Genomic DNA, 26,586 nt, shown 5'->3' on the forward strand with positions numbered 1-26,586 from the left:
TTATCAAGCACTTACTTTATGTAATATAGCTCTGAGGGCTTCCATGGTGTTAACCTATTTAATCTTTATAACCATCCCATTAGATAGATATGCTTGGTATTACCACTTTATGATGAAGGAAACTGAGGAACAGATAAGTTAAATTGCTTGCCCAAGGTCACACAGCTCGTAAATGCTGGATGCATGATTTTAACCTTGGCCATCCGGCTTAGAGCCTTCCTTTTAATCACTAGACTATGGGAAAATGGATTGATTACCACCCAGCTACTCCAAAGACATCCTTAGATAGGCCCACAGAGGCTCTGAGCTTGGCTCATCACTCTGAACTTTTAACCAAAAAGATGCAAAAGAAGATACAAAACCTTAGGTCACACACTCAAGCACGCTCATCTACCAGATGACGTAGGGACAGACATTCCAAATAATTTCTTAAAGAAAATAAAGCATCAGAGCGGACCTCCAATGCCAGTGTTCCTACAGCTGACAGTACGTTTTGTATTCTTAACACATGACACATTTTGCTTTCTGAAGGGATACACCAGTGGGGATTATGAAGTATTAATCTTTGGTGCCACTAGATCTCCAACAACAAATCAGCAAATCCAAAGAATCAAGGCAAAGCAACAAGATGATAGCATCTCATGGATGCTCAAACCACGCCAGAACATTCCAGAAGCTTGTGATGTTCTCAACTTCAGGGTTGATGGATTCAAGTGAATTAAAAAAAAAAAAAAAAAAAAAAAAAAAAAAGTCATGATCTTGGGAGCCCACAGGTGTAAATCAAAAATCTTCAATGTTTTTATTTTTTTTAAAGATTTTATTTATTTATTTGACAGAGATTACATGTAGGCAGAGAGGCAGGCAAAGAGAGAGAGGAGGAAGCAGGCTCTCCACTGAGCAGAGAGCCCGATGTGGGACTCGATCCCAGGACTCTGAGATCATGACCTGAGCCGAAGGCAGCGGCTTAACCCACTGAACCACCCAGGCGCCCAGAATCTTCAATGTTTTTAAAACTCATCCAGGTTTAGGGATCACTGTGAGTCATTCAGTAGAAGGTTAATAACTCAAAATGAAGCAGAGCTTTCCTCAGGCATATAATTAATAAAAACAAACAAACAGAGTAACAACAACAAAAAAAAACAGGCTCAGATGTGAAGGCTAGTACAGGTCCACTCCATATAACAGCAACAAAAAAATAGTCTCCTTCTTCTCCAGAAGGAACTCTAGATCTGAGCCCCCAAGGAGAGAGCATCCAGAAAGAACATTCACTGATGAGCAGGGAAAGAAGGCTCTTTGAGTTTTTTGTTGCTGTTGTTGTTAATCTTCCCTTGAAGGCTGGAGTGTGCCTGTAAAAAAGCACAGAGACGAGGGTCTCTTCTAGGTGCTGGATATCCCGCTATGCACTTGAAAGACATCTGATCTTTAAATACTCACCATTCATTCCTTTGGCAAATATTTGAGAGTTTACTTTGTGTCAGGTACTATTCTAAGTATTGGGAGTTAGGGTAGGCAGAATAATGTGCCCCCCCCCCCACCAATGTCCACATTATAACCTCTAGGCTCTGTGAATATGTTACCTTACTTATTCTAAGGGGACTCTACAGCTGTGGTTAAGGTAAGGCCCTTGCCACGACTGGCTGGCTCCTCGCCTATCATTCTGTGTGATCCTGGGCAAGTTTCTTGCTTGCTCTTCCCAGACCTCCATGGCCCCGTGAATAAGACAAGGGACTAAGGGGGACCTGATCCCTATGTTGTCTTCACTTCAGCTATGTAAATCATTCCTCTCAAAGGCTGGACTTGTAAATTGCAAGTGTCAGACCTTTGAAATGCAGCTTGTGTGGGAAAGGAAAAAACCCAACAGCTATTTTGCTGCTGGACCAGAATTCTATGTTGTGAAGCAATAAATTGTGTCTTGGCTCCTGGGGGGCGGAGGGGGGGGGGATGGTGAATTAAGGCCTTTGCAATGGGAAGAGGATCCTCGATTATCCAGATGTACACAGTGTAATCACATGGATTTTTTTTTACCCCCCCCCCATCACATGGATTCTTAAAAGCAGAGAACTCTTCCCAGCTGTGTCAGCAGGAGACTGATGAGTGAAGGAAAGGCACGGAGAGATGTTATATCTCGGACTTTGAAGATGGAGGAAGGAGCCACAAGCCAAGGCATGTGGGTGGCCTCCAGAAGCTGGAAAAGACAAGAAACAGATTCTCCCCTAAGGCCTACAGAAGGGACAGCAGCCCTGCAGACACTTGGGGTTTGCCACCAGGTCTTACCAACCAGGTCTGTGGTGATTTGTTACAACAGCAACAAAAGGTAAATATACCATTAAAAAAAAAATCCCCTGCTCTCATGGAGCTTACAGTCTAATGAAGAATCCTATCAATATCATTATCCTGATTTTATTTTTTTAAGATTTTATTTATTTATTTGTTTGAGAGAGAAACAGAGCGCCTGCATGCAAACAAGCAGGCTCCCTACTGAGCTGGGAAGCAGACACAGGGCTCCATCCCAGGTCCCTGTGATCACAACCTGTGCTGAAGGCAGATGCTTAACCAATTGAGCCACCCAGACACCCCCTGATTTTATTTTTTTAAATATTTATTTCTTTATTTGACAGAAAGAGAGTGCTTGAGTGGGACTGGCAGAGAGAAAGGGAGAGAGAAACTCAAGCAGACTGCCCACTGAGCACAGAGCCTAAGAGGGCTCCATCTCATGACCCTGAGATCATGATCCTCTGAAACCAAGGGTCGAAGCCTCAGCCAACTGTGCCACCCAGGCACCACTATTACCCTGACTTTAAAAATCAAAGGACAGAGGGCACCTGGTGGCTCAGTCAGTTAAGTGTCTGCCATCGGCTCAGGTCATGATCTCAGGATCCTGGGACTGAGACCTGAATCAGGCTCCTTGCTCATGGGGGGCCTGCTTCTCCCTCTCCCTCTACCCTCCCCACCCCCTGCCTGCCCCAGCTCATGCCCCCCAACCTCAAATAAATAAAACCTTAAAAAAAAAAAAAAGAACAATGAACAATGAACAGGCTTAGGAGGGTCGACTATGTTTTATGCAGTTAATAATAAGGACCTCCGTACCAGAGAAAACAAAGTTGGGTGACCCCAGGTGCTGCCTCAAGAGCTTTGTGGGTTTTTGGTGAACAGGAAAAATGTAAAATTGTGGTTCCGCAACTGCAGAAACCTGAGTTTGCTCACACTGGTGGAATGGGATATGGAGCAGGGGTCTGACCTCAGAATTGACCTTCCTTTGTTTCCCTTACTCATCCCTGCTTCTCCTTCCTTCCTATGGAAGCAACAGAGAAAACAAGGACAATGCATCTCCCTGCTGTGCAGGGGTCACCCTCCCTGTATGTGGCTACAAAGCTCCTCTTTGCTCATGGGCTCCAAAGCCTCGTTTTCAAACTAGTTTATCCACAATGCATGGTGGTTGCTCTTTAGGAGCAAGGAAGGTGGTCAAATTGCCCATGCCCCTTGCTTCTTAGTCATTTTTACTTTTCATCCTGAAATGCGTGAAGCTCCTCTACAATCCCAAAGGTCTCTTTTCCAGAACTTTCATAGCTGCTTATGCTCTAGACCACACTGAGACTTTCTAAAAATCAAGGCATCCATTTTATCCTTGCTCCTAAGTAGCAAGCATTATGTTTTACGGCAGACATTTCCAGAAACACTCCAAATTTAACTGGTGGCCAAACAAGTCAGTTAACAAAATATCCCACCCTAAAGTCAGCAATGGTTTTTCCAACTCTGACCTACTGAAACCATACTTCTAGACATGGCACAAGGTTATCATTGGGACAGGTCTCTAAATAAAGCCTTGAATCACTTTGGAAGCAAAGAATTAGAATCAACCTAAATGCCTAACAATAGGAGGTTCTTTAAATGTATTGTGGGGCAGCAGGAGTACGAAGCTTTGGACCGGATGTTGCAGATTGATATATTAACATGGAAAGTGTCCACAGTGTGTGTCATCACTCTGGTTATAAGAGAGAATATATAGAATCGTCCTCTTTCTTTAATCTCTTGTACATATATACAGAGAAAGAGAGAGCTCTACATCACAGTTAGCAGCCCCACCGTGCTGGTACGAGGGCATTTGTTTTATTTTTTAAAAATTTTCCCTTGACATGCATAGTGCAGTCCGCAAATGTTCACTTCGTACTTACTATGCACAGGAAGGCATGCCCCTGTAATTCCTTGGTGGCTTTATTAAGCCTCATGCAGCAGCTTCTCACCGTAGATTTATTGCATACTGAGCACTGGGATAGGCACTGGAGCAACAGCAAGGGGCAGAGCACATATGCCGCGGCTCTCTTGGGGTTTATGTTAGGAAGGGAGTTGGGGGGAAGACAATAAAGAAGAAAATGCCAAACATGAGATTTTAGCACCAGGCTCAGGGTCTCTCTCATCATCTCATGGGCTTCCACGGCACGATGTTATCCTTCCTGACACTCTGGCTGCATGGGTTCTAGCAGCTTCGTACTCCGTCTCAGGCACCTGCTGACTAGGGCCCTCCAAACTCTGGAATCCTCTCTCTGCCTTCTCCTCTCTCACCACAATGATACTAAGGCCTGCAGCCCTTAGTGGTCCATTCATGCAGTCTTCGACATTTGTCGAGTCCAGCCCTTGCATTCAAGTTCTATCCATCACCCTGTATGTTCTACAGCTGAGGATTAGCCTCAATTGCCACATTTTCCTAGGACCATGGCCCAGGATCAACGGTTTCTTTGACATTGCTAACCTGCCTGGAGTCATCCCTTGTCTCCATTTTCAAGGGAGAATGTAGCTTAATAAATGATGTAGCTTAATAAAATGACGAACATGGTTGATACGAAGTCCATTAGGACCTCAGCAGACCTCCTCCACTGCTCTCAGTCTGTACTGCGGCACACTGCAGGGTTCCCAGCCTCGTCTATTAATCCAGACTTACCCCAGTCTTCACACCCTAGTGCCAAAGATGCCCAGCCATCTTTCCTATATGGAAAACATCTAGGTCATCGAACCCCAGAGAGAATCTAAGGGAGAGGGAGTCGAAAAACTGAGCGAAAAAGCCAGTGAAGATGCAGCACACTGAGCAATGTGAGACCGGATTCTCCGACTAAGCACTGCCCCAAACACGACTTCATAAACTCTGCAGATAAAGGACTCCCTGCCCCCAGGAAGGGCAGAGAATGAGGGGAACAACAGACAGAGTTTCAGGGTTCAGAAAGACAAAAACATATCAGCAGATACTAGTTCCAAAAAGATAAAAGTATTGATTATTATGGGACAAGTCCTCGGTTTGCAATTTTTACCCAGAATCTGTAATGATCAAAAACCATTTTCAAGGTTGTATATACACTTGTTACAAATAATGAAACTGAGCTTAAGTAAATTGTGCATAACCAATATGTATGAGAGCAGACTTTGGAACTCAAGTCTGTGTGAACCAAAGCAGAAAACACGGCCTCTTCCCTTAGCTGTTACTACTTTAGTTGGAAGAAGAAATATAAGCAAAAAATTGGGAAGAATTGGGGGGGGGGCGGTCCTTTGGTAGAGGGAGGAAAAAAAAAAAACACCCCAAATGGGTCCTGAAACCTTCTGCATCACGCAATGAATTTTCTTCCCCTTCTCATGTGAACAGATTAAACTAATAGATTATGAGCATTATTCTTAAGCAACTTATATCAGGGTTGATGGGAGCCTGTTCTTGAAAGATAAGCTGCATATCAGCACTGAGGGAAAATGAATTAAAATGCAAATCTGAGTGTGCCCCCATTGTTAGGCTATCTTTAATAGATATGTCTTCCTGAATACATCACAGGCAAAACTGTCAGTTTGCATCCCAAATAAAGCAAATCCAAGCTCTAATGGCATTTCACTGAGGCTAGAGTTTATAATTGGATTTTGCCATGGGTGGAGTTTGTAGTTGACCTTCACCTGTACCCCTAATCTTAGCCTCCTGGAGGGGCGGGGAGGGAAAGGGACAACTTCCCCTCCTTGACCTTTTCCTAGATCTGTGGTTTGATTGAGCACCCAAAGTCTCAGCTTCAAGGCATGGGGCACCCCTATATCTTCTCCCCAATCCCAAAGGGAGCAGTGCTCACTCCAAGGACCAAGGGTTACACCCATGACTGATGAGAACCACCTTCAGGCAGAATGCTGACAGTAGTTCCATCAAGAGCCAAAGGCAGCTTAGATACCACACTTCAAAGATTTTTACCTGCCCTTCTGTCTCTTTTAACAGACTCTGTCTTTTGATACCTCAAAATTCCCATCTCATTAGGATCAAGAGTCAGTGCTGCCTCTGCAGGGAAGATACACATCTAAAAAAGTTTGTCAGATCCCAAAACAAAAGGCAAGACCACATTCAACTACTAAACAAAAAAACGTCCAAAGAAATGCCAGAAAGCTGTGATAATATTGGGAATACCAATAGGGCCAACAACAGTTACCACTCACACTTAAAAAAAATAAAAACTAAAAATTAAAAGGCAAATGGGAAGTACAGGTGAGTGCTACAGACTTAAAATAGGAGGGAAGCAGAAGTCAGCTGGTAGAAAAGGTCTACAGAGGAAATACTGTTTGAGCCACACCGGGCACCTAGAAGGGCACAATCTAGAAAGCTGAGAAAGGTCATCAAAAACCAGCTTCACGCAAATAGGCAGAGACAATAAGAGCACATACTAGGGACACTGACTGTTATGGGCATTTGCTTGTGCTTTTCCTATCCAACACCCCTTTTGCCCTTCTTTTAGTAACAGAATCCCACTAGTCTTCAGCAAACAGGCTCCCCTCCATCACATGACCTTAGCTCCTAAAACAATGGTGCATATGACTGTTCAGAGTAGCCTACCCCCACCCACAGTGGTAACTGGTCTAAGATCAAGCATAGGATATGGGCAGAAAGATGCCTCCCTTGTTCAGAGATTGACAGGATCCCAAAAGCGATGCATCTTCTCCTCCTGAAAACAAAAACACTGAAGTTGGAAATCTGGAGTTTCAGGGTCATCCTGGTCACCACATGAAAAAGACCTATGTGAGAATGAAACCAAAATAGAAAAATGAGTGAGGAAATCAGATGAGTGGCGGAAAGAGGCAAAGGCAGAGACAGAGAGACCCTGGTGACGTTGTTTGAGTCCCTGAATCTGATCACCTAAAGCTAGGTGCTCTGATGGAACTTTCCAGTAGGAGCTAATCCAGATAAGGCCCCTGTCATTTGTACACTGAAGTGTCCTGAAGTACACAGCCAAGCTGAGGAGGGGAAGGGCCATGACATAGAGGTGGCTCCAGAAGTATGTAGATGCCATATTTCAAGGTCAGACACGTCACTTAAATGCCAACTAAAATGTTTTCTACCTTGAGAACCTGAAGCCACTGGAAAACAAGAGTCTCATTTCTTTTTTTAAAAACTGACATGAATAGGAAGATGAAAAGACTACACCCTGGGGCACCTGGGAGGCTCAGTGGGTTTAAAGCCTCTGCCTTTGGCTCGGGTCGTGATCGAGGGTCCTGGGATCGAGCCCCGCATCGGGCTCTCTGCTCGGCAGGGAGCCTGCTTTCCTCCCTCTCTCTCTGCCTGTCTCCCTGCCTACTTGTGATCTCTGTCTGTCAAATGAATAAATAAAATCTTTAAAAAAAGAAAAATAAAAGACTACACCCTAAAAACTGCAGCCCTTTGCAGGACAGTCCCCACTCTACCATGTGGGGGTGGGCGTTCATGTCATAGAAGAAACAATGACTACGCCTTTCCCATCAAATCAAGTTAGTAGCGGCTGTGTCCCAGCAATTCTAGTTTGTGAGTTTGACATCGGTCTTTTTCTCATGCATTGTCCCACTTTACCCCTGGTCTCTCCTTTTCCCTACACCTTAAAAAATCTCATTTACCTTCCACAGCTGAGTGATCAGACAGCTCAGAGTTCTTGTAAATAACCCTTAGCAACTGCTGAGTCCTGACGGGGCTGAACAAAAAGGAAGAGAACACTTCTCTGTAGCCATAAAACATTTCATTTCCTCATGCATGTTATGCGCTTAAATGTTCACCTGCATATTTATCAGAATTCAAAAGAAGCAGGCAGAGCTGTTGTTCCAGTCACACAGCTATGGCTTTTCAGGGACGTAAAAAATCTCTAGTCTAGCTGGGAAAATTCTAACTAGTTGAAATTAATATCCACCAGAGGGCAGACGTGTTATCTTCACTGGGTTTGGAATTCTCAAATTTGAATTCTTCATGAGCGAGACTTGTGTAAATAGCTGCTTCCTAAGTACGATTTCCTTTCTGGTTTTTGCTATCTCCGTATAATGAACCCTGGAACACGCACCACATGGAGAACAGGACTACATGACTGTTCCTGTTAGGCAGCTGTAAAGGTAGTTTAAAGATTAATTTAAAGATTAATATTTTTCACCAATAAATAAGATGAAAACAATAATCATGAGCTATCACTTATTGAGCACTTACTATATCTCAAGCCCTTAATTCAGCCCTTTACATTCATTATCTTATTTTATCTTCATATTACAGTAGCCACCCCCTTATCAACAGTGGGTACCAACCCCCCACACACAGTGGATGCCTGGAAGTATGTATAATACAGAACCCTACATATACTGTTTTTCTTTATACATATGTACCTATGATAAAGTTTAATTCATGAATTAGGCCCAAGCGGAGATTAACAATAATAATAAAAACAGAACAATTCTAATATACTCTAATTAAAGGTACGTGACTATGGTCTCTCTCACAAAATATCTTCTTATACTGTGCTCAGCCTTCCTCCTGTGATGATGTGACGATAAAATGCCTAGTGATGAGAGGAAGTGAAGTGAACGACAAAGGTTTTGTGACACAGTGTTGGGTTACTACTGACTTTCTGACCCAAAATCAGGAGGAAGATCATCTACTTCGGTCAAGACTATAGCTGACCGGCTGGCTAAATGAAACCACAGACACTGTGACGACTATAACCTTATCAGGTTACTGTTATCACAACACAAAAACTGAACAAACTAGGCTTAGACATTGCATCGTTCCATATAAGATCACAGCTAATCTGTGAGTGATGTAACCCAAATAATCAGAAGTCCACAATTCTTAAATTACAACAAAAATAAGGTATATTATTAACTAGGTAAACATATAAATCATACTATTAACCCTTTACATATTTAGAGCTATTTGGCTAATTGCATACTTTTCCCCCAAAACTTTATTTAAGATCTTTTTTTTTAATCCTCTTTTTCTTTTTTTTTTAAGATTTTACTTATTTATTTGACAGACAGAGATCACAAGTAGGCAGAGAGGCAGGCAGAGAGAGGGGAGGAAGCAGGTTCCCTGATGAGCAGAGAACCCGATGCGGGGCTCGATCCCAGGACCCTGAGATCATGACCTGAGCCGAAGGCAGAGGCTTTAACCCACTGAGGCACCCAGGCACCCCTACTTAAGATCTTTTAATAAAAAGGTTTAAGGTGTCCCTTAAAACTGAAGGCACACCTGGGTGGCTCAATTAAGCATCCAACTCTTGATCTCTGCTCAGGTCATGATCTCAGGGTCATGAGGTGGACTCTACATTGGGCTCCACACTCAGTGGGGAGTCTGCTTGAGGATTCTCTCTTCTCTACCTCGGCCCCTCCCCCCATACTCACTCTCACACCCACTCTCTCTCAAAATCAATAAACAAATCTTTTAAAAAATTATTCAACTTTATAAAACTAATTTTTAGATGGTATTTAGCATTCTATGAAAGCAAGTATTTCAAACACATTGACACTCTTGTGATGAGCTCCATTGAGTTTTTATATGCAATTAAAACATTTTAATAAGAAAATACCAAAAGGAGTATTTGTGAAAAATGTCACTTCTACCTAATGTATAAATTTTAGAATGTAGTATCCCCAGAGTAAAAAGAGATGCAGAGAACAATCCTAACACAAGAAGAGATAATTTTTAACACTTTAATTTATCATTATTTATAGTATTACCAGGCTTATGATATGAAAGAAATCTAGTTATTGGCATTAATGATAATTTGAAGATATATAAGAATCTGCCAGGTTTTGAATGCATAGGTATAATATCACAATAAATAATTCTCCCTAGAGCTTATAGTCTTTGGATGATAATTAATATTGCCAAATCTTTAGTCACAGAATATAAAACATAATAAAGTACGCAATGTTTGACAGGCAGAAATTATACTTCTTACTTCCTCCCTAAACTGGCACTTCTTTTATACTTCTTCCCCTTCTCTATATGTATTGCATTTAATTAAGGTTTAGGTAAAAATATTCTAATAGGTACCCATCAACTCTTAACACTGCAGATTTAGGCTAAAATGTCAGATGGACCTAGCATTTTTACATATCAGTGGTTGTTTACTCTATTTGAAACTATGTTGTACTGAAACATTTGCAAAGGAAACAATAATAACCAATAAAGGCTTTCCAGTCTTGAGAGGAAGACACTGAGATATTTCTCAAGCTCAGAGAACATCCAGTGAAGACCTCACTGTTAGAATTAACATACCAACTTAACGAAAGGGAAAAAAGAAACCCTCCTTGATGTATCTTATTTACAACCTTCTCAGTTCTAAGGCATTTGGTACAACCAAGGGTTGCAACAACATTGAACTTACCCTTCTGTTTATGCTCAGACAGGATTCCTTCATGCAAAATGTCTAAATGAAATTTAACATACTACCAAAAGTTGTTTAGTTTAGAACATTTCTCCAAAAATGTAATTGCCTTGACATGGTAGATGGTCTTATCACTTCCACAAAGCAATTTTCCAAAAAACTAAATTGGTCTTCTGGTCAACAGGGCCCCCTTGTCATGTTTCCACCCTCTTGCTGCCAAAAATTCTCATTTCAGGCAGTATAGCTCCCAATCTAGGGATCCACTTGCAGGGCAACCTTACCTTCAGTCCTGTGTCCAAAGGTTAATTCCTAATTAAACTTCCCTGGGCCTCATTCTATGTTGAATTACTGTTTACACTCAAAACTGCATTGTAAGCCCATTCTCCTCAATTTGTGTTTCCAAACATCCCATATTGTACAACCCTATGAACATTATTTGGGTGCTGCATTTCCCCCTGAGTTTGTATTTCCTTGGAAACATTAGTACCGCTGTTCTTGGAAAAGGAAAAGAAACCACCTGCTGGAACCCTTGTCCTTTGTGTAGCCTATCACTGGGAGTGATTCATGTGTTCGTGCCCTGCATTTCCTATCTCGTACAGAAAGGAATTAGCCTCCCCCCCCCCTTTTTTTTAAGATTTTATTTATTTGAGAAAGAGAGTGAGAGAGAGCATGAGTAGGGGGTAGGAGCAGAGGGAGAAAGAGAGAAGAAGACTCCCTGCTGAGCAGGGAGCCAGAGGTCAGACCCAGGGCCCTGAGATCAAGATGGAGGCAGAAAGCAGTTGCTTAACCAAATGAGCCACCCAGGTGCCCCCAAAGAATTACCACTTCTTTTTTTTAAGATTTTATTTATTTGACAGAGAGAGCGAGATCACAAGTAGGCAGAGAGGCAGGCAGAGAGAGAGGTACCAACAGGCTCCCTGATGAGCAGAGAGCCCAGTGCGGGGCTCATTCCCAGGACCCTAAGACCATGAGCTGAGCAGAAGGCAGAGGCTTAACTCACTAAACCACCCAAGGGCCCCAGGAATTAGCGCTTCTTAAAGGTGCACCAGGCACTTAAACATTAAGCTATGAGCACACCCAGGTACTTCCTGTCTAAAATACAAATTCTATCCTTTGGAAATCTTAATTGTTTGATTCTGACACTCATAATGAAGGAGTTTTCTTTTGTGTAATGCTTTTGCAGCTAATGCTGGTTAATAGCTAAGAAAAAAAAAAAGTCAGACTTTCAAAGAGGAACACAATTACATGGTTGTGAAGGACTGACAGTGCTTTGCATCTCTCCTGGTTTCTGAAAGCTTATTTGGCTAGAAAGCAAGTACTCTGACACCTAATTTGGTTCAACCTACTCAAAGTTTGTTCCCAGTGATTAGGGGGGCTGGCTAGATGATTCATAAAGGAAAAATATCTGTTGGTAATAGTAACATGAAGGCTGGCAATTTCAACTGTAGATTGAGACTGAAGCCAGAAACTTGGTGTCTCCAAATGAAAGCCCAGCACATGTACAGGACAATGACTTTTCCTGGGCATGACCGAAGCAACTGTCTCCAACTCTTTCAAACACACCCTACTACCCTAAATGATTTTGGGTATTTGTCATCTGAAAGCCACTGTGGAGTGAAGCAGATGACATTTGGTTCCCTTCCAGACATATTTTTGATATTGGACTTGGATGTTAACTTCTATTAGATTTTCTCTTCAGTGTAAAATCCCTTCTCAACTTGAGTAGGGTAGTTCATTAATCAACTTTGCAGGCCAGTGGGGTAAATGTAAGAGGACTGACCTACAAAGTGATAATTTACTAATTTTTGTTTTTAATTACTTATAAGTGGGGCACTTGGGTGGCTTAGTGGGTTAAGCTGCTGCCTTCGGTTCGGGTCATGATCTCAGGGTCCTGGGATCGAGTCCCACATCGGGCTCTCTGCTCAGCAGGGGGCCTGCTTCCCTTCCTCTCTCTCTGTGATCTCTTCCCTTCCTCTCTCCTACTGTGATCTCTCTCTGTCAAATAAATAAATAAAATATTTAAAAAAAAATTACTTATAAGAGAGACACCTGAGTGGCTCAGTTGGTTAAGTGTCTGCCTTTAGCTCAGATCATGATCCCAGAGTCGTAGGATCGAGCCCCGCATGGGGCTCCCTGTTCAGCAAGGAGCACTGTCTCTACACCCCTACTTGTGTACTTCCTCTCTTTCTCTCTTTCTCACTCTGCTCTCTCTCCAATAAATAAATAAAATATTTTTTAAAAAATTACTTATTAAGGACTGACCAAGAGGCAGGGCTACAGAATAGTTAGAAAAAGCTCTGCTCTTACACAGCTGACATCCCACATGTCAGTGGGTAGGAACAGAGAGAAAACACAAATAAACAAGTAGTAAATGTCCTAGTATTAATAACACAAGATCATTGGGAAGCAGGATGTCTACACTGTCCCATACACTAGTCAGGAGAAGTCTCTCTAGGGATGTGACACTTGGGATTGAACTTAAGAAGGTCAGGTGCACAGCATCTCATGGAGGGGCCAGCATGCCCAAAGTCCTAAGATTGGTACAAGGATGGCTTATAAAGTGGTAGGAAATGAGATCTGAGTAGCGTCAGGAAGCAGGTGATGGAGAGATTTGCAGAACAGGCAAAGGACTTTGTATTTTGTTCTAACCATGTTGTAAAGCCACCGGGGCATTTAGAGCACTGCTCTGGCTTGATATGGGAGAATCTATGTGTAGGAGTTCAGCTGTGAAGCTCTACGAGGAATGATCCAAAGGTGGTATGTGTGTCCTAAGATGGTGACTATGGAGAAGTAGAAAAGTGGGAGGACCTGAGATTTGGAGGGAGGGCTGACAGACCTGCTCAGATAGGACTAGGTGTGGTAGATGAGAGGAAGTACAGAATCAAGGTCGACTCTTACATTTTCAGCACACCTGAGGCGTGAACATTTTCAGCAAGTGTAAGACCAATCCCAAGGTTATCTTATTGCCCTGTGGTGGAGGAGAGGTTTAAGCAAGTCTCAGGTTCTGTTATTAAGCACCAGACCACTACTCCCCACAGTCATTATGGCACCTCAAGACCGATGAGAGGAGAGAATAGCACAAACCTGAGAAGATATTGATTCAATGCCTAATATCCTCTTCTTGGCACTTTGAAAGAGCAATTTTCCTTTCTATTGCCACATCATGTCAGGCTTCTATTTGTCTTTTTTGTTTATGTGGGCAACAGGTGGATCCAAATCACATCCCTGCCAAATTTACAAGGAAATATAGGTTGGAGCCCTAACAAGAGAGCTCTCTAGAGCTGCTAAAAATTGAGATTAAGGGCACATTCATTGTACTTAGTTCTTGATATTAACATGACATTTCATCAACCATATGAGATCCAAGAAAGCCCATGGACCTCTAGAGTGAAAAAGCAGAAGAAGAAGGGATTCTTTTGTTAATTCATTGAGCATTTATTGGGTACCTGATATATGGCAGATCCTATGCTGGAAAAGGGAATAGAGTGGTTTCTGCCTTCGGGAACCTAGGGCCCAGCAGTAGGCACAACAGTCCTCAAAGAATCACCACATTGAAAGTAAAATTACAACCATCGCAGGAACTGAAAGAAGAGACGACGGTCCCCATGAAAACTTATGACAGAAATGTGACCGACGCATAAATGGCTAGATAACCAGCTTTCCGTTTCTAACAATTACAAAGAACATAATACTCAAATACAGAATACTGGACTTTTATTTATGCAACACACACCACCAAATGTTTTCAAGTAAGCAGTACCTCAAGACAGGGACTTTTGTCTGATTTCTTTCTCCTCCACAAAGCCTAACTCATAGAAGTACTCTATAAATATTTGTTTAATGAAACTAACAACTTGAAAGGAAGTGAAAAAAAAAAAAAAAAAAACCAACCCTCCATTTGCTAGAACATGAAATGACAGCTGAAATGACAGTAAGTTTCACTGAAAGGTAATCGTGTATAAGTATTCCAATAAAATTCAAATTTGGGTTTTATATAAAAATCAAATGAGATTCTTTATGACTGAAAATCAAAGGAAGGCACACAGGCATGTGAAGACTGGTATGAGCCACCATTATTTTTGTCACTATTGACTCACACGCTGAACCTCATTGAACTTCTAAGACAGAATGAAGCAGCCTTATTCACGATCATCTGACTACACTGAGGAACATTACCTGTGATTCACAGCCTCCAGTTCAATCCAACCACTTTCTGCAAAATACTGACTCAGATAGGGCCAGGATGCCACCCAGATGGTTGAAAGCACTGTATGCTTTCAGACCAGCATTTTATTCGATGCCTAGTGACTAGGATGGATATTATTGTTGGTTGTCCAGAATCCATCACATCTTCCTGCTCAGCTTTATTTTCAGGAATCAGCCTTCCTAGTTTCCATGTGGTTTGGATACTGCTTACTGTGTTTTCAACCTCCATCTTCAAAGGTGGTCACACGACCGGGTCTAGACAATCAGGACATCCCATCCTTGACCCATGGTGATTAGTCTAGGAAATGATTTCATTTCACCAAGAATGTTCAGTTGCAAGTAACAGAAGAGTCCCCAAATGGGTTTATAAATAAATCCATCTATTATCAAATAGACCAAAATGTAAAGAGCTAGGGCAACTCCAGTTAGGTTATTGGCAACAACAGGGCAGTCCTCTCTCATTCTTCCATTCCCCAAAGCACATCCACAGGTTGTTTGGCTGGCTTTTCTTACTGTTACTTGATGGACAAGTCTCTCTCACAATCATGTCAGGAGTCAAAAAATAAGCATTCTCTTCTGCATGTCTAAGATCAAGAGAATGTCCAGCAAGCATCCCCCTAGCAGAAATTCTCACACCCCTTGGCCAAGAACAAGGTCACATGTCTACCGCATCTAACTGCTAGCAAGGGAAATGCTCCATAATTGGCTCAAGTTAACCATGATTCATTTCCTGAGATTAGCAGAGGCTCCTGTGAAACACACAGCTTCCCAATCCCTTAATAAAATCCTGTTCCATTAGCCAGGGTGCTGGTGAAGTTGACTGCTGGGTAGGTTACCTGTGGTGTCTGAACACTCCTGCATTAGTTCATGTGTCCCAAGAAGTAATAGATACTTCTCTCTTTTTTAAAAAATTTATTTATTTGAGAGAGAGAGAGAGAGAAAGACAGATAATGACAAAGATAATGAGACAGAGCACAAGCAGGGAGGAGAGAAAGAAGCAGGATCCCACCAAGCAAGGAGCCTATTGCGGGCCCTGATCCCAAGACCCTGGAATAGTGACCTGAGCTGAAGGCAGACATTTAACTGACTGATCTGCCCAAGAGCCCTAATAGATACTTCTTTGGGGGTATAACATAAACAGATTGTTGATTTTTAAAGTTATTTTAGCAAATTAAATAAAATAATAGAATGAGCTTGAACCCTTGGGGCGCCTGGGTGGCTCAGTGGGTTAAGCCTCTGCCTTCAGCTCAGGTCATGATTTCAGGGTCCTGGGATTGGGTCCCATATCGGGCGCTCTGCTCAGCAGGGAGCCTGCTTCCCACTCTCTCTCTGCCTGCCTCTCTGCCTACTTGTGACCTCTCTCTGTCAAATAAATAAATAAAATCTTAAAAAAAAAAAAATGAATGAGCTTAAACCCAAGATAAAGAGCTGGACTTGAGTCCTGCCTGCTTGGTTTACTACTTCTGTGACCTCAGGCAAATCCCATCATTTTGATCAGCGTTTATCTCCTACTTTGTAAAATAGTAACTTTGTCAGTTTCTCTCACTCTCTCTTTTTTTTTTTTTTTAAGATTTTATTCATTTATTTGACAGAGCGACAGAGAGCACAAGTAGGCAGAGCAGGAGGCAGAGGGAGAGGGAGAAGTAGGCACTCCACCAAGCAGGGAGCCTGATGAGGGGCTTGATCCCAGGACCCTGGGATGATGACCTGAGCTGAAGGCAGCTGCTTAACCATCTGAGCCACCCAGGCGCTCCCCATGTCAGTCTCTTAAGGGCAGTTGGGATGATAAAGTGACACCGTGCAGGTAAAGCACTCATCAGAGTACCTGGCATAGAAAGAATTTCAAATGTCAGTTGCTTATATCATCTTGAACTGCTCAGCAAGAACAATAATTTAAAAGTCTCTCAAAGTGAAAAATAAAGTATTTCTTTCAAACTGGTGAGTTCCAAAGAGAGGCTGGCATTGCTGATTCCCACATGGATATGTCCACTCTATACCACCTGTTCTTTTCCAATCAGACTCTGGGAGGACCACTTCACTGGGTCCGAGTCTGGGTCATTGTACACAGAGTTACAGTTGGTCGGAAACACCTGCCCCTTATGGTTTGCTTTGAGACCTCTATGTCATTTCCTACAGGCTACTGAGCAGCTGGCAGATGGCAATGCCTTCTAGTCACTACCAACGTGGGACATTTCTTAACCAGTAACCTGGAGATTAAAACCTCCTTCTCCCACGACCAAGTCCTTGAAGTAGTATACATGAACAGGGGGAAAATCTACCTTCTGGATCATAAAGCACATGCTGAATGTTCCAATGTTTCCATTCACTCAGCAGATGGTCCTTCTAGTCTCACTCTATTTCTGAATTGGGGGTCCAGACTTCTGTGATCCTCAATAGTCCAAACTCCAAAACCTTTGACCCTGAATTGTAATACTGTCTTTGTTTTAAAGGAAATCACCATTTCATGTCTTAGCTTTCCTAGAGTTTGTCTCCTGGATACCCAAGAGGGACAGAGGCAGATCTTACTGTGTAAAGCAGCCACACTCTGCTTCTTTTCAATTGAACAGGCAACCATTTAACACCGGGGTAGGGCCCATGGTCACATAACTAATGAGAAAGAAATTTACTTTCCATACATTCCAAATTCCTAAAAGATGATTTGAACAATATTTTCTTTGCTCAACCATGTATCACAGTTCCTCTTTGACATTTATATCCATTTCCTTCTAACTCCAACATCAATCGCAGATTCCCTCCCAAGGCAACAGACGGCGATGATACCCAAGCACTAGCTTATTTAGGTAGGTTTGTCTTCTTCATCATCACTAGTTCCCATGCCGCCTTCTTCCTACTTTCCATCAATGACCTCACAGGGGAAAAAAATATATATATATAGATAGATAGATAGATATATCTATATATTTATATATATCTATAGATATAGATAATATATGGAGATATAGACATATATCTCCATACCATAATAGATAGACCATCTAATTTGTTCAGATACAGTGCTCTGCATACTCTTTGGTTGCCCAATAGTTATATTGCTTATTTGGTGTTGTAATACTTTGACCTATAATTATCACCATAGGAATCACTTAAATGATTGTTTGTACCATCATCCTTATAATGACCTTGTTTGTACATCATACTACCCCTACCTTAGGAGGTAAGCATCATTGGCCCTATTTTGAAGATTAGCAAATGGATGCTAAGAGATAAGTAGCTCACACAATATCACAGGCTTAGCAAGGGTCAGTACAAGACTTCGATCCAGGAGTGTCTAACTTGGGAACCCTATTGTCAATCACCAAACTGTGCCCATAGAGGTTTCTGGAAGGTATACTCTTATCCTGATTTTGAACCCGTAGTCGATACTCAAACCAGATATAATTTTACCCTTCTTAAGAAAGATATTCGGGGTGCCTGGGTGGCTCAGTAGGTTAAAGCCTATGCCTTCGGCTCCGGTCATGATCCCAGGGTCCTGGGATCGAGCCTCACATCGGGCTCTCTGCTCGGCAGGGAGCCTGCCTCCTCCTCCTCTCTCTCTCTCTGCCTGCCTCTCTGATTACTTGTGATCTGTCTGTTCAATAAATAAAAATCTTTAAAAAAAAAAAAAGAAAGATATTCAAATCCCCTAACAGCAGGAAAGAGTCTTAGACAAGGACCTAATCCACAAAGAGGAAAGCACTGAACTAGTTCCTAAAACCAGCCATCTCTTCTCTGTGTTTTCTTGTCAACTCATGAATCTTCAATATCTCTCACTTGTTTTCCAGGAAAGTTCTCTTTTTCTCTCTTCTCTAAGAGGTGAACTTTTTCGGATGGATGCTCAGCAACAGGGGCTCTCGGGGGTCTGATTTTGGCTGGGAAAACATGGCCTCCCTCCTTGAGTTATGGGTCTGTGGGCCCATGTGGGTGATGCTGTCCATAGATCACACATGATTTGAAGGTGGGGAAAGCCACAGACAGCATACATTGCTTAGCAATTTTCAATCAAGCATCTGTAGTAATGTTTCTAGGGTAATTAGATTCATGACCTGCCACAGGGAACAATTTCTTCCACTAACTTATCTGGACTACAGATACAAGCATAAACACTCCAGTGGGGCCTCTAAATTCTGACCCAAACTTGAGCTGATCTGACTTTCATCTCATGCCAGAAGCTGCTTTCTGAATTATGGCAGCTTTCCTGCTTCCACCTTGAAGTAAACAGGCCTCTGGGAGTTTCAACAGCCACTTAAGACTTTTCTATGCATATTTGGATGGAGAAAACAGCAGCTAGTAAAAAAAGAGAGAGAGAGAGAGAGAAGAGAGTGTGTGCACAAGCACGTAAGTCAGTAGTAGGAGAGAAAAATGAGGGGGTTGGGGGAACAAAGAGAGAACCAAGCTGTCCTCAGCTTCTTGCCCTTCTAAATTAATAACCAAAGCCCCTATTAATTATGTTATTCCAATGGATCAACTCAGACAATATTACACCACTGTATATTTCACATTTTAATATGACATATGATTTTATTAGTGTATTCCATCAGCTCCGATGGAAACCTAAGTCCTCAAGATTTTTTTTTTCTTTTCCCCTGGCTAATAAAGGAAGACCATAAAGGATATTACAAATTTGAATAAAGCTTGGGAAGTGTGAAAATCGTTTAGAAACCCAAGAAATGGCCATTCACATTTGCAATAGCAGTTCATTAGCATCTGGCTATTCAGTCATCTAAATTAAAGCTTATTTTCCCTTTTTAAGCAAGCAGCTTCTTATACCATCTTATTAATGCCCTTCATAGATTCCAAGATGCATTTCAGCGAAGCTGCTGCAGAACCATAAAAGGCAGAAATGCCTTGTTAATTTTTCCCCTCACTCCCCAAGACTATCAGGGAAAGAAGTGAGACGCAGTAAACACATTTATTCTGTACTATCTAATGCCCACTCTGTGTTGCTCCTGGCTCACAACAGCACCAGCATAGCCTTATTAATACCTCCTCTTCTTCTAACAAACAAATCATGTTCTTTTAGGAATGTGATATTTGGGCTGTGATCTATTAAATGCATGAAAACAGAGAAGTACACAAAAAACTGTTAGTGAAATATCAACGTGATTCCTGAAAAGAAATGGCTTATGTATCCTTGAAGCCTAGACATAAACTCAGAACCCCTGTGACACAAGCTCACTTTCTCTACTATATACAGGAAGAGTATAGGTGGCATAGAGATGCACTGAATGTATACTTATTGAGTGTGGATGAACAGGAAAGCCAGTCATTGTCCTGCCCTCTAGACCCTGCACTCTGGTAGGATTTGTAGATTTTGCAGAACACTCTTCTCACTGAATGTGTAAGAAGGACCCACCTAGAAAACAGCAGAAATATCCAACATGGGAGAAAGAGTCCAGGGAAGCCAGCATGGATGTTGGGTCCAAAGGGAAATCAGAGAGTTGTGGCCAAATGCACATAATTCAGCTACATGTCTGGACAACCAGAAAATCCCAATGAAGAATAATCTCTGGCATGGAAAACTGACTCACTTATTCATTCAAGAAATATCTGAAGGCTTACTATGTGCCGGGCACATTTCTAACTCATAAGGAATGGAACCATAGAGAAGACTGACAAGACCCCTGCTCTCATGCAGCTTGCAATCCGATGGTAGAGAGGGACGAAAAATATAAAACTTTCAAAAAGTTAACTTCTGTGAGTGCACTATGCCCTGAATGAAATAATTAAAACAATTGAGAGAGCTTAAAAAAGAGAGAAGTAAAATGCCTGTTAGAAGGTGGTCTTAAAGGTGTTCTAAAGGAGGCAGTAACCAATGAGGTCATTTCAGAGAACAGAGAACAGAGATGGTCAATACAGACACTAATTTCATTATTATTATTTATCCTGGAAAAGAGAAAGAAAGGATTTTCCAGGTCCCCTCTTTGTGTCAGCACTGCTATCTCTGCACTCAATTCAACTCTTTTCTTGCTCTTTAAATGGAGAGTAATGGTGATTCTCTTCCTAGGAGAGGGAGCCCCCATCAGAACCCCCTGTGTCAAGCTGCTGGGGATTCTACGTTAATGCAAAGGATGAGAACCTCAGGTACAAATGTTTCCCAAAGACCCCTTTCCAACTCTCTCTGACCTCACCCTATGTTTTCTCCCAAGCATCTGTTCCATCAGCTTCAATTTTTACCTCTAGGCTACTAATATCTCATAAAGTCCTACATTGGCCAAGAGCCCTGTGTTTTTTGTAATCAACCATCTCAACACTTCATGCAATGCAGAGTACACAGCTTTATACCCACAGAACTGACAGACGCAATGCTGCTATTTAGGGAGCTATGGTTTTGAATGTCAGTAACCCCCTAAGTTTCTGATACATTCTTTTCCTGTATCTGTACCACAGTTACTGTTCAATAAACATTTTTTTTCAGTGCACATCACCCTGACTTGTACAGCAATTTACAGTTGGCAAACTGTTCTCACAAAGCATTGTACCATGCTATTAAGCCATAAATGTCCTCGAAATACCATCTATACCCCCAACACTGCTAATGAGTGTGTATGAGGATTGAATATATTCCTATAGTCCTAAAAGTAATCAAATAATAATCTGTTTATCTTAGGGGTGTGGCTGTATAGATTGAAGAGAGAGACTAGAAAAGTATCAGCATTTTCAATTTTGTCTAACCCAGGCAAGCAGAAACACAGTTATTCAAACATGTAAGGAAAAGAGATAATGCATATGTAGTACCCACCTCATTCAAGGGACTCTGACAGGCACTGTACTTACATAATCTCATCAGATCAGGATCAGCTGCATAATTTGTGGGCCAGATGCAGAACGAAAACACAGGACCCATTATTCAAAAATTATTAAAGATTTCAAGCATTCAACCAAGCATGGGCAGAGACCTGTGCACTGCACTGGATCCTCCAGAAAAACTTAAGGCATCCCCACTTTAAATATGACATAAGGTTAAGTAACTTGCCCAAGGACACACAGCTGAAAAGGGCATAACAGAAATTTAAGCCCAGAGTCCACCTGATCTATCCACAGACTGCAAAAGCAGTCACGCACATTCACACACACACAGAACTTAATTGATTTTACTTCAAAAATTATGGAGGCCCCCAAAGCACCTAACAAAATGAGAAACCTTAATGACTTCATGCCCTTTAGAACTGCTAAGTATTTGTTTGCATTTCATTAAATTTGCAAAGTAAAACTTGATTTAAAATTCCAAGGCTCCATTTCAATGATCTACATTTGGGGCCTCCACGAAATGGCTGAACAAATGAGGTGTGTGAGGTCCCCTTTCTTTTTCCTACTTTGTGAGCCTTGGAATTTTTTAATGAAAAATTTCATGGCACATGAATCATTACGTGGGGGAAAAATACTAAAACCTGATTGCATTATTGAATTCTAAAACTGCTCCAGATTAGATGAAAGTATTTCAAATCCCGAGGGATGACATCCCAGCTCAACCCTCGTGGTTTTAATTGATAGGCAATCTCTCTCTCTCTATTAGATAAACTGAAGCATGGCAAATGAACTTTTCTTTAGATATCTCCAATTCCAACTATGTGTCCAATTCCAACAGAGGGTCATTGTGGTTTTACACTGTCAGCATGTTTCCGAAATGTTCGATTCTTAACTTGGTGAGGAAGGTATTTCAAAGACTTGGCACATGGAATAGAAACAGGGGTACTCTGATCCTAATTTGATAGGTGTTCTTTCTTTAAGGGGGTGAGAATTGAGGCTGAGACTTAAGAATAATGAGCCATCCATGCAAGTATCTGGAGGATGAGTGTCACAGAAGGTGGGGAGAGAACACATGTCTAAGGCTAGAATATGCTCAAAGACTTGGGAGACTAGAAAGAAGACTGAAGCATGTAAGCAAGGGCATATCACCAGCAATCTGCAGTTTAGAAATTAGACTGGCAGCTGCTGTCTAAGACTTCTGTCACAGTCTGGGGGTAGTGGACATTGTCAGGCAGGTAAATCCAAGAGACCACTGCAGAAGACTGTGACAGATAGTACCTAGACAAGGTTAGCAGCAGCAGAGATGACCAGTCATGGATGCATCTGAGATTCTTCTAAAATTGAGAGCAGCAGGGTCGCTGAAAGACTGAAGTGGAAATATGGAATCTATAATGATGCCTTGGTTTTGGGTTCAGCAACTGAGTGGATAGTGATGCTATTGATAAATATGGGAAGGTTCTGAGGCATAGTTGGTGGCGGTGGCTGCTAAGTTTAATGTAACATGGTGAAGGAAGCACTAGCACTAAGTATGATGCCCTTTCCATATTTCTGTTTTTCCCAGCCCTGACTCCATCTCAAGGAGCACTTAATCCTAATATCTCCTGCACATACTCTGTGAAGTTTTAACTGTCCGGTGTTTTTGATGGAGCTATTGTTGGAGACCTTAAGTTCTACAGCAACATGTGTGTCTACAAATGGACACACATAAAGAGACACTAGAATGTCAACTAGAATTCCAGGGTGTGGTTCAGCTAGCAATTTTTGCAGAACTCTGTCCTGGGAGTCCAGGATTCTAACCCATCCTGGAAGTTTTTCAATGGAACACTGTACAAAAGTGGACTGCGGAATCACAGAGCGGGGGTGGGGGGCGGGGACTGTCCTGTGTTTGTGGGAATGTAGAGTGATGAACAAGGAAAACTATGAAGAAAATTTCAGAATGCCAATAAGTAGAAGCAGAGAGAGAGATGGGTAATCAGCAAGAGAGAAAGGTTTTCTATGCAAATAGGGCTCTAAAGAGGTCCTCCTAGGTAACAATGGAGAGGTATGGAAGGGGCCCTTTAAGGAAGTGCTTCTCCAACTTTGACGGGAAGAGGGCTGGAATCTCTGCATCTCTATCAACTTCCCAGGCAATGTTGCTGCTGTTAGGCTACAGACCACCCTAATGAGGTCTGAATGGACTCCCATTGATGAAGGATAGAGAAGGCCCAAAGACAACTGCTAAGGATAATATACTATGAAAAACACATGGACAGACAGACTATGCCACACTTCAGAGCCGTGTAACATTCCTTTACATCTACTACTTACTGACAGCTGTATTGCCCACATTTCTCTAATAATAGCTCACTTCACTAATAAAGGTTCAAATAATACTCAGAAGATACTGGTACCTCTTTCTGTAGGATACAGAGACTCAGAAAGTTTCAGGAAATTCAAACCCAATGGCGAAGATGACCATATCATATTTTTAATTAACAAATACACTGAGATATAATTCACACACCAAAAAGTCTACCCTATGAAATTAATGAATCCTTATGCTAGGCCCACTGTCATCCCAAAAACTTTATATCTTATAGACAAGAAAACAACCACCTACTGTCTCTAAAAGCAAAAGCATCAGTAACCACCAGGAAGTCATCTACAGCAGGGGCTCTCAACTGAAAATTTCGTTCCCACCTCCCTAGGGATATGTGCCTGTGGCTGGAAGCAATTTAGGTTAACTGGACAGGGGGTTTATTGCATCTAGTGCTGCTAAACATCCTACAGTGCCCAAGACAGCTGCCCCCCACCAACCCTTACCAAATAATCTGGCCCCAATGTCAACAGGGCTGAGGCTACAAAAATCTGACCTAGAATTTCAGTCTAAAGTTTGACATAGTTTCAATGACTAACAATTAGATAAGTCATATAGAAAGAAAGACTCATATTTTTTTTCAATAAGTTTTAAATAGAAGCACACATTCATATTTTGTTCTGAGCACCCAGGAAGTCCCTGCTACACTAAAATGAATGTTTTATTGCTCCTACCACCACCTCCTCACACAGCACCTGACCAAGAACTTTGTTCCCCATAAGAATTCCATAAATGGGTCGACTGACGGTAACGGGGCTGAGAGGCTGTTCACAGAGCAAGTGAAGATGAATGCCAGAGGACTTGGATCTCAGTTAAAGGACAGTATTCCGGTTACTGAACTTTCAGCAAGTGGACCTTTTGAAAGTCATGATCTTCTTCGAAAAGGCCTACCTTGTGTGAAAAATGAACTTTTGCCCAGTCATCCTCTTGAATTATCAGAAAAAAATTTTCAGCTCAACCAAGATAAAATGAATTTTTCTACACTAAGAAACATCCAGGGTCTGTTTGCTCCACTAAAATTGCAAATGGAATTCAAGGCAGTGCAGCAGGTTCAGCGTCTTCCATTTCTTCCAAGCTCAAACCTTTCACTGGATATTTTGAGAGGTAATGATGAGACTATTGGATTTGAAGATATTCTTAATGACCCGTCACAAAGTGAACTAATGGGAGAACCACACTTGATGGTGGAATATAAACTCGGTTTATTGTAATGTGTTGTGCTGTTCATGAAAATAGAGGGGCTGCATGTTGTTTATAGTCATCTTTTTACTATAACTTGATGTACACAACATTAAAAGTACTGACACATGAAAAAAAAAAAAAAGAATTCCATAAATGTTTGCATGTTACATGGGTGTAATGAAGGATCAAAAAGGTGGTTCTTGGCTTCTTAAGCAACATAGGGAGGATATAGCCTACATCCCCATGTGAGCCAATTAGCTTGCCTCTGTGATATGATTTTAGACTACTGTTTTAACCTTAACCCCACTACCTCACAAATAAATGCCTTTGGTCACAAAGGGGATGCCTATAGAGTATGTAGTTGAATTAGTGCAAATTCATCCTCACTCAGGTAAGAAATAAGTCAAAATACCTGCTCTAGGAGTGGGACAGTCTTGTCAGCACCATATGCCAAAGAGCAGCAACACCATTAATTATTTCAAAGATTTCAAAGCCTGGTTGACCTCATTTTTTTTTTTCCTTTACCAACTTTGATTAGTCTATTTTTAATTCTGTTACTGGCTTGAGGTTGTTAACAACTGACATATGTCATGAACCATGAAAACAGTAAGAATAAGCACAAGAGACTTCCAGCTTAAGGTTAGAAGAAAAACTCACAGGTGGTTTTTTTTGTTTTTGTTTTTTTTTTTTTTGGTGAGGGAAAATAGATTTGTCTTTTTTTGCTTGCAAACAAGAACTGAGAATAATATGAAATATGCTAAAGAAAATTCAGGGTCTTAACTTGCTGGTTCATAGCCATGATGCCCTCTGCCTCTCTTGGTTCCTCCAAAAGGAATTCATTTATCAGGATACAAAGCACATAGCCTTCGTTCCAAAGAGGCAGTAAACTCAACAGGTACCGCAAGCTACAGAAGGACAAACTATATGTTCCACCAAGCACTCAGGAGGAAGGAACAATTCACAGTACGTTCCAATAAATACATGAAGTCAAAGGTCAAGCATCAAAAGCATCTATCTGAGCTGTTAGAAATTATGAGACTGTTGTTCAGAGGAACGAATATAATGGAATATCCATCAAGGCCAAACCAAGGCACCAATCTGCACCCTCCCCATAAGTAACACTGACAGCATCAAGCTTTTCAACATAACACGGATATGGGCAGAAGCTCCAGCATGAGCCTTGACATGTGTCACTGAGCTTGGCTACAAATGCATTACAAGAAATTACATGGGATGCTATCAGAAAATTGAAAATCCGATGAGTGTTTCACTTAGTTACTGTAATTCTTCAATGCTATTCCAATCTTGTGCAAATTAGAAGCCACTTACAGTTCCGAAGCCTGACAGAAGACTGAATGAGGTTTTCATTATGCTTTTAATAGGTTTATTGGGAGGTTTCCTATTAAAAGGTACTTGAGAAGAATGATAGGCTGGATCTCTGTATTAAAAGAGATCTTCAAGAGGTAACCAAAA

The 26,586-nt window shown here is 41.6% G+C and overlaps 2 protein-coding genes across 4 annotated transcripts in view; one reads left to right on the forward strand and one right to left on the reverse strand.

Moving 5' to 3' along the window:
* Positions 1–26,586, reverse strand: part of RBFOX1 (RNA binding fox-1 homolog 1) — a 1,569,090-nt gene that overhangs the window by 1,310,793 nt on the left and 231,711 nt on the right. The gene's annotated exons all lie outside the window — the stretch shown is intronic.
* LOC309854289 (proteasome maturation protein) lies at positions 24,666–25,255 on the forward strand. The gene has a single exon (XM_082713186.1). It carries the CDS (start codon positions 24,717–24,719, stop codon positions 25,140–25,142), a length of 426 nt encoding a protein of 141 aa, XP_082569312.1. The 5' UTR covers positions 24,666–24,716; the 3' UTR covers positions 25,143–25,255.

The sequence above is a fragment of the Mustela nivalis genome (genome assembly GCF_964662115.1).
Source record: "Mustela nivalis genome assembly, chromosome: 19".
Classification (NCBI taxonomy): Eukaryota; Metazoa; Chordata; class Mammalia; order Carnivora; family Mustelidae; genus Mustela; species Mustela nivalis.

Coding starts and splice junctions, on each gene's coding strand:
- LOC309854289 (XM_082713186.1), top strand. CDS start 24,717: ATGAATGCCAGAGGACTTGGATCTCAGTTAAAGGACAGTATTCCGGTT.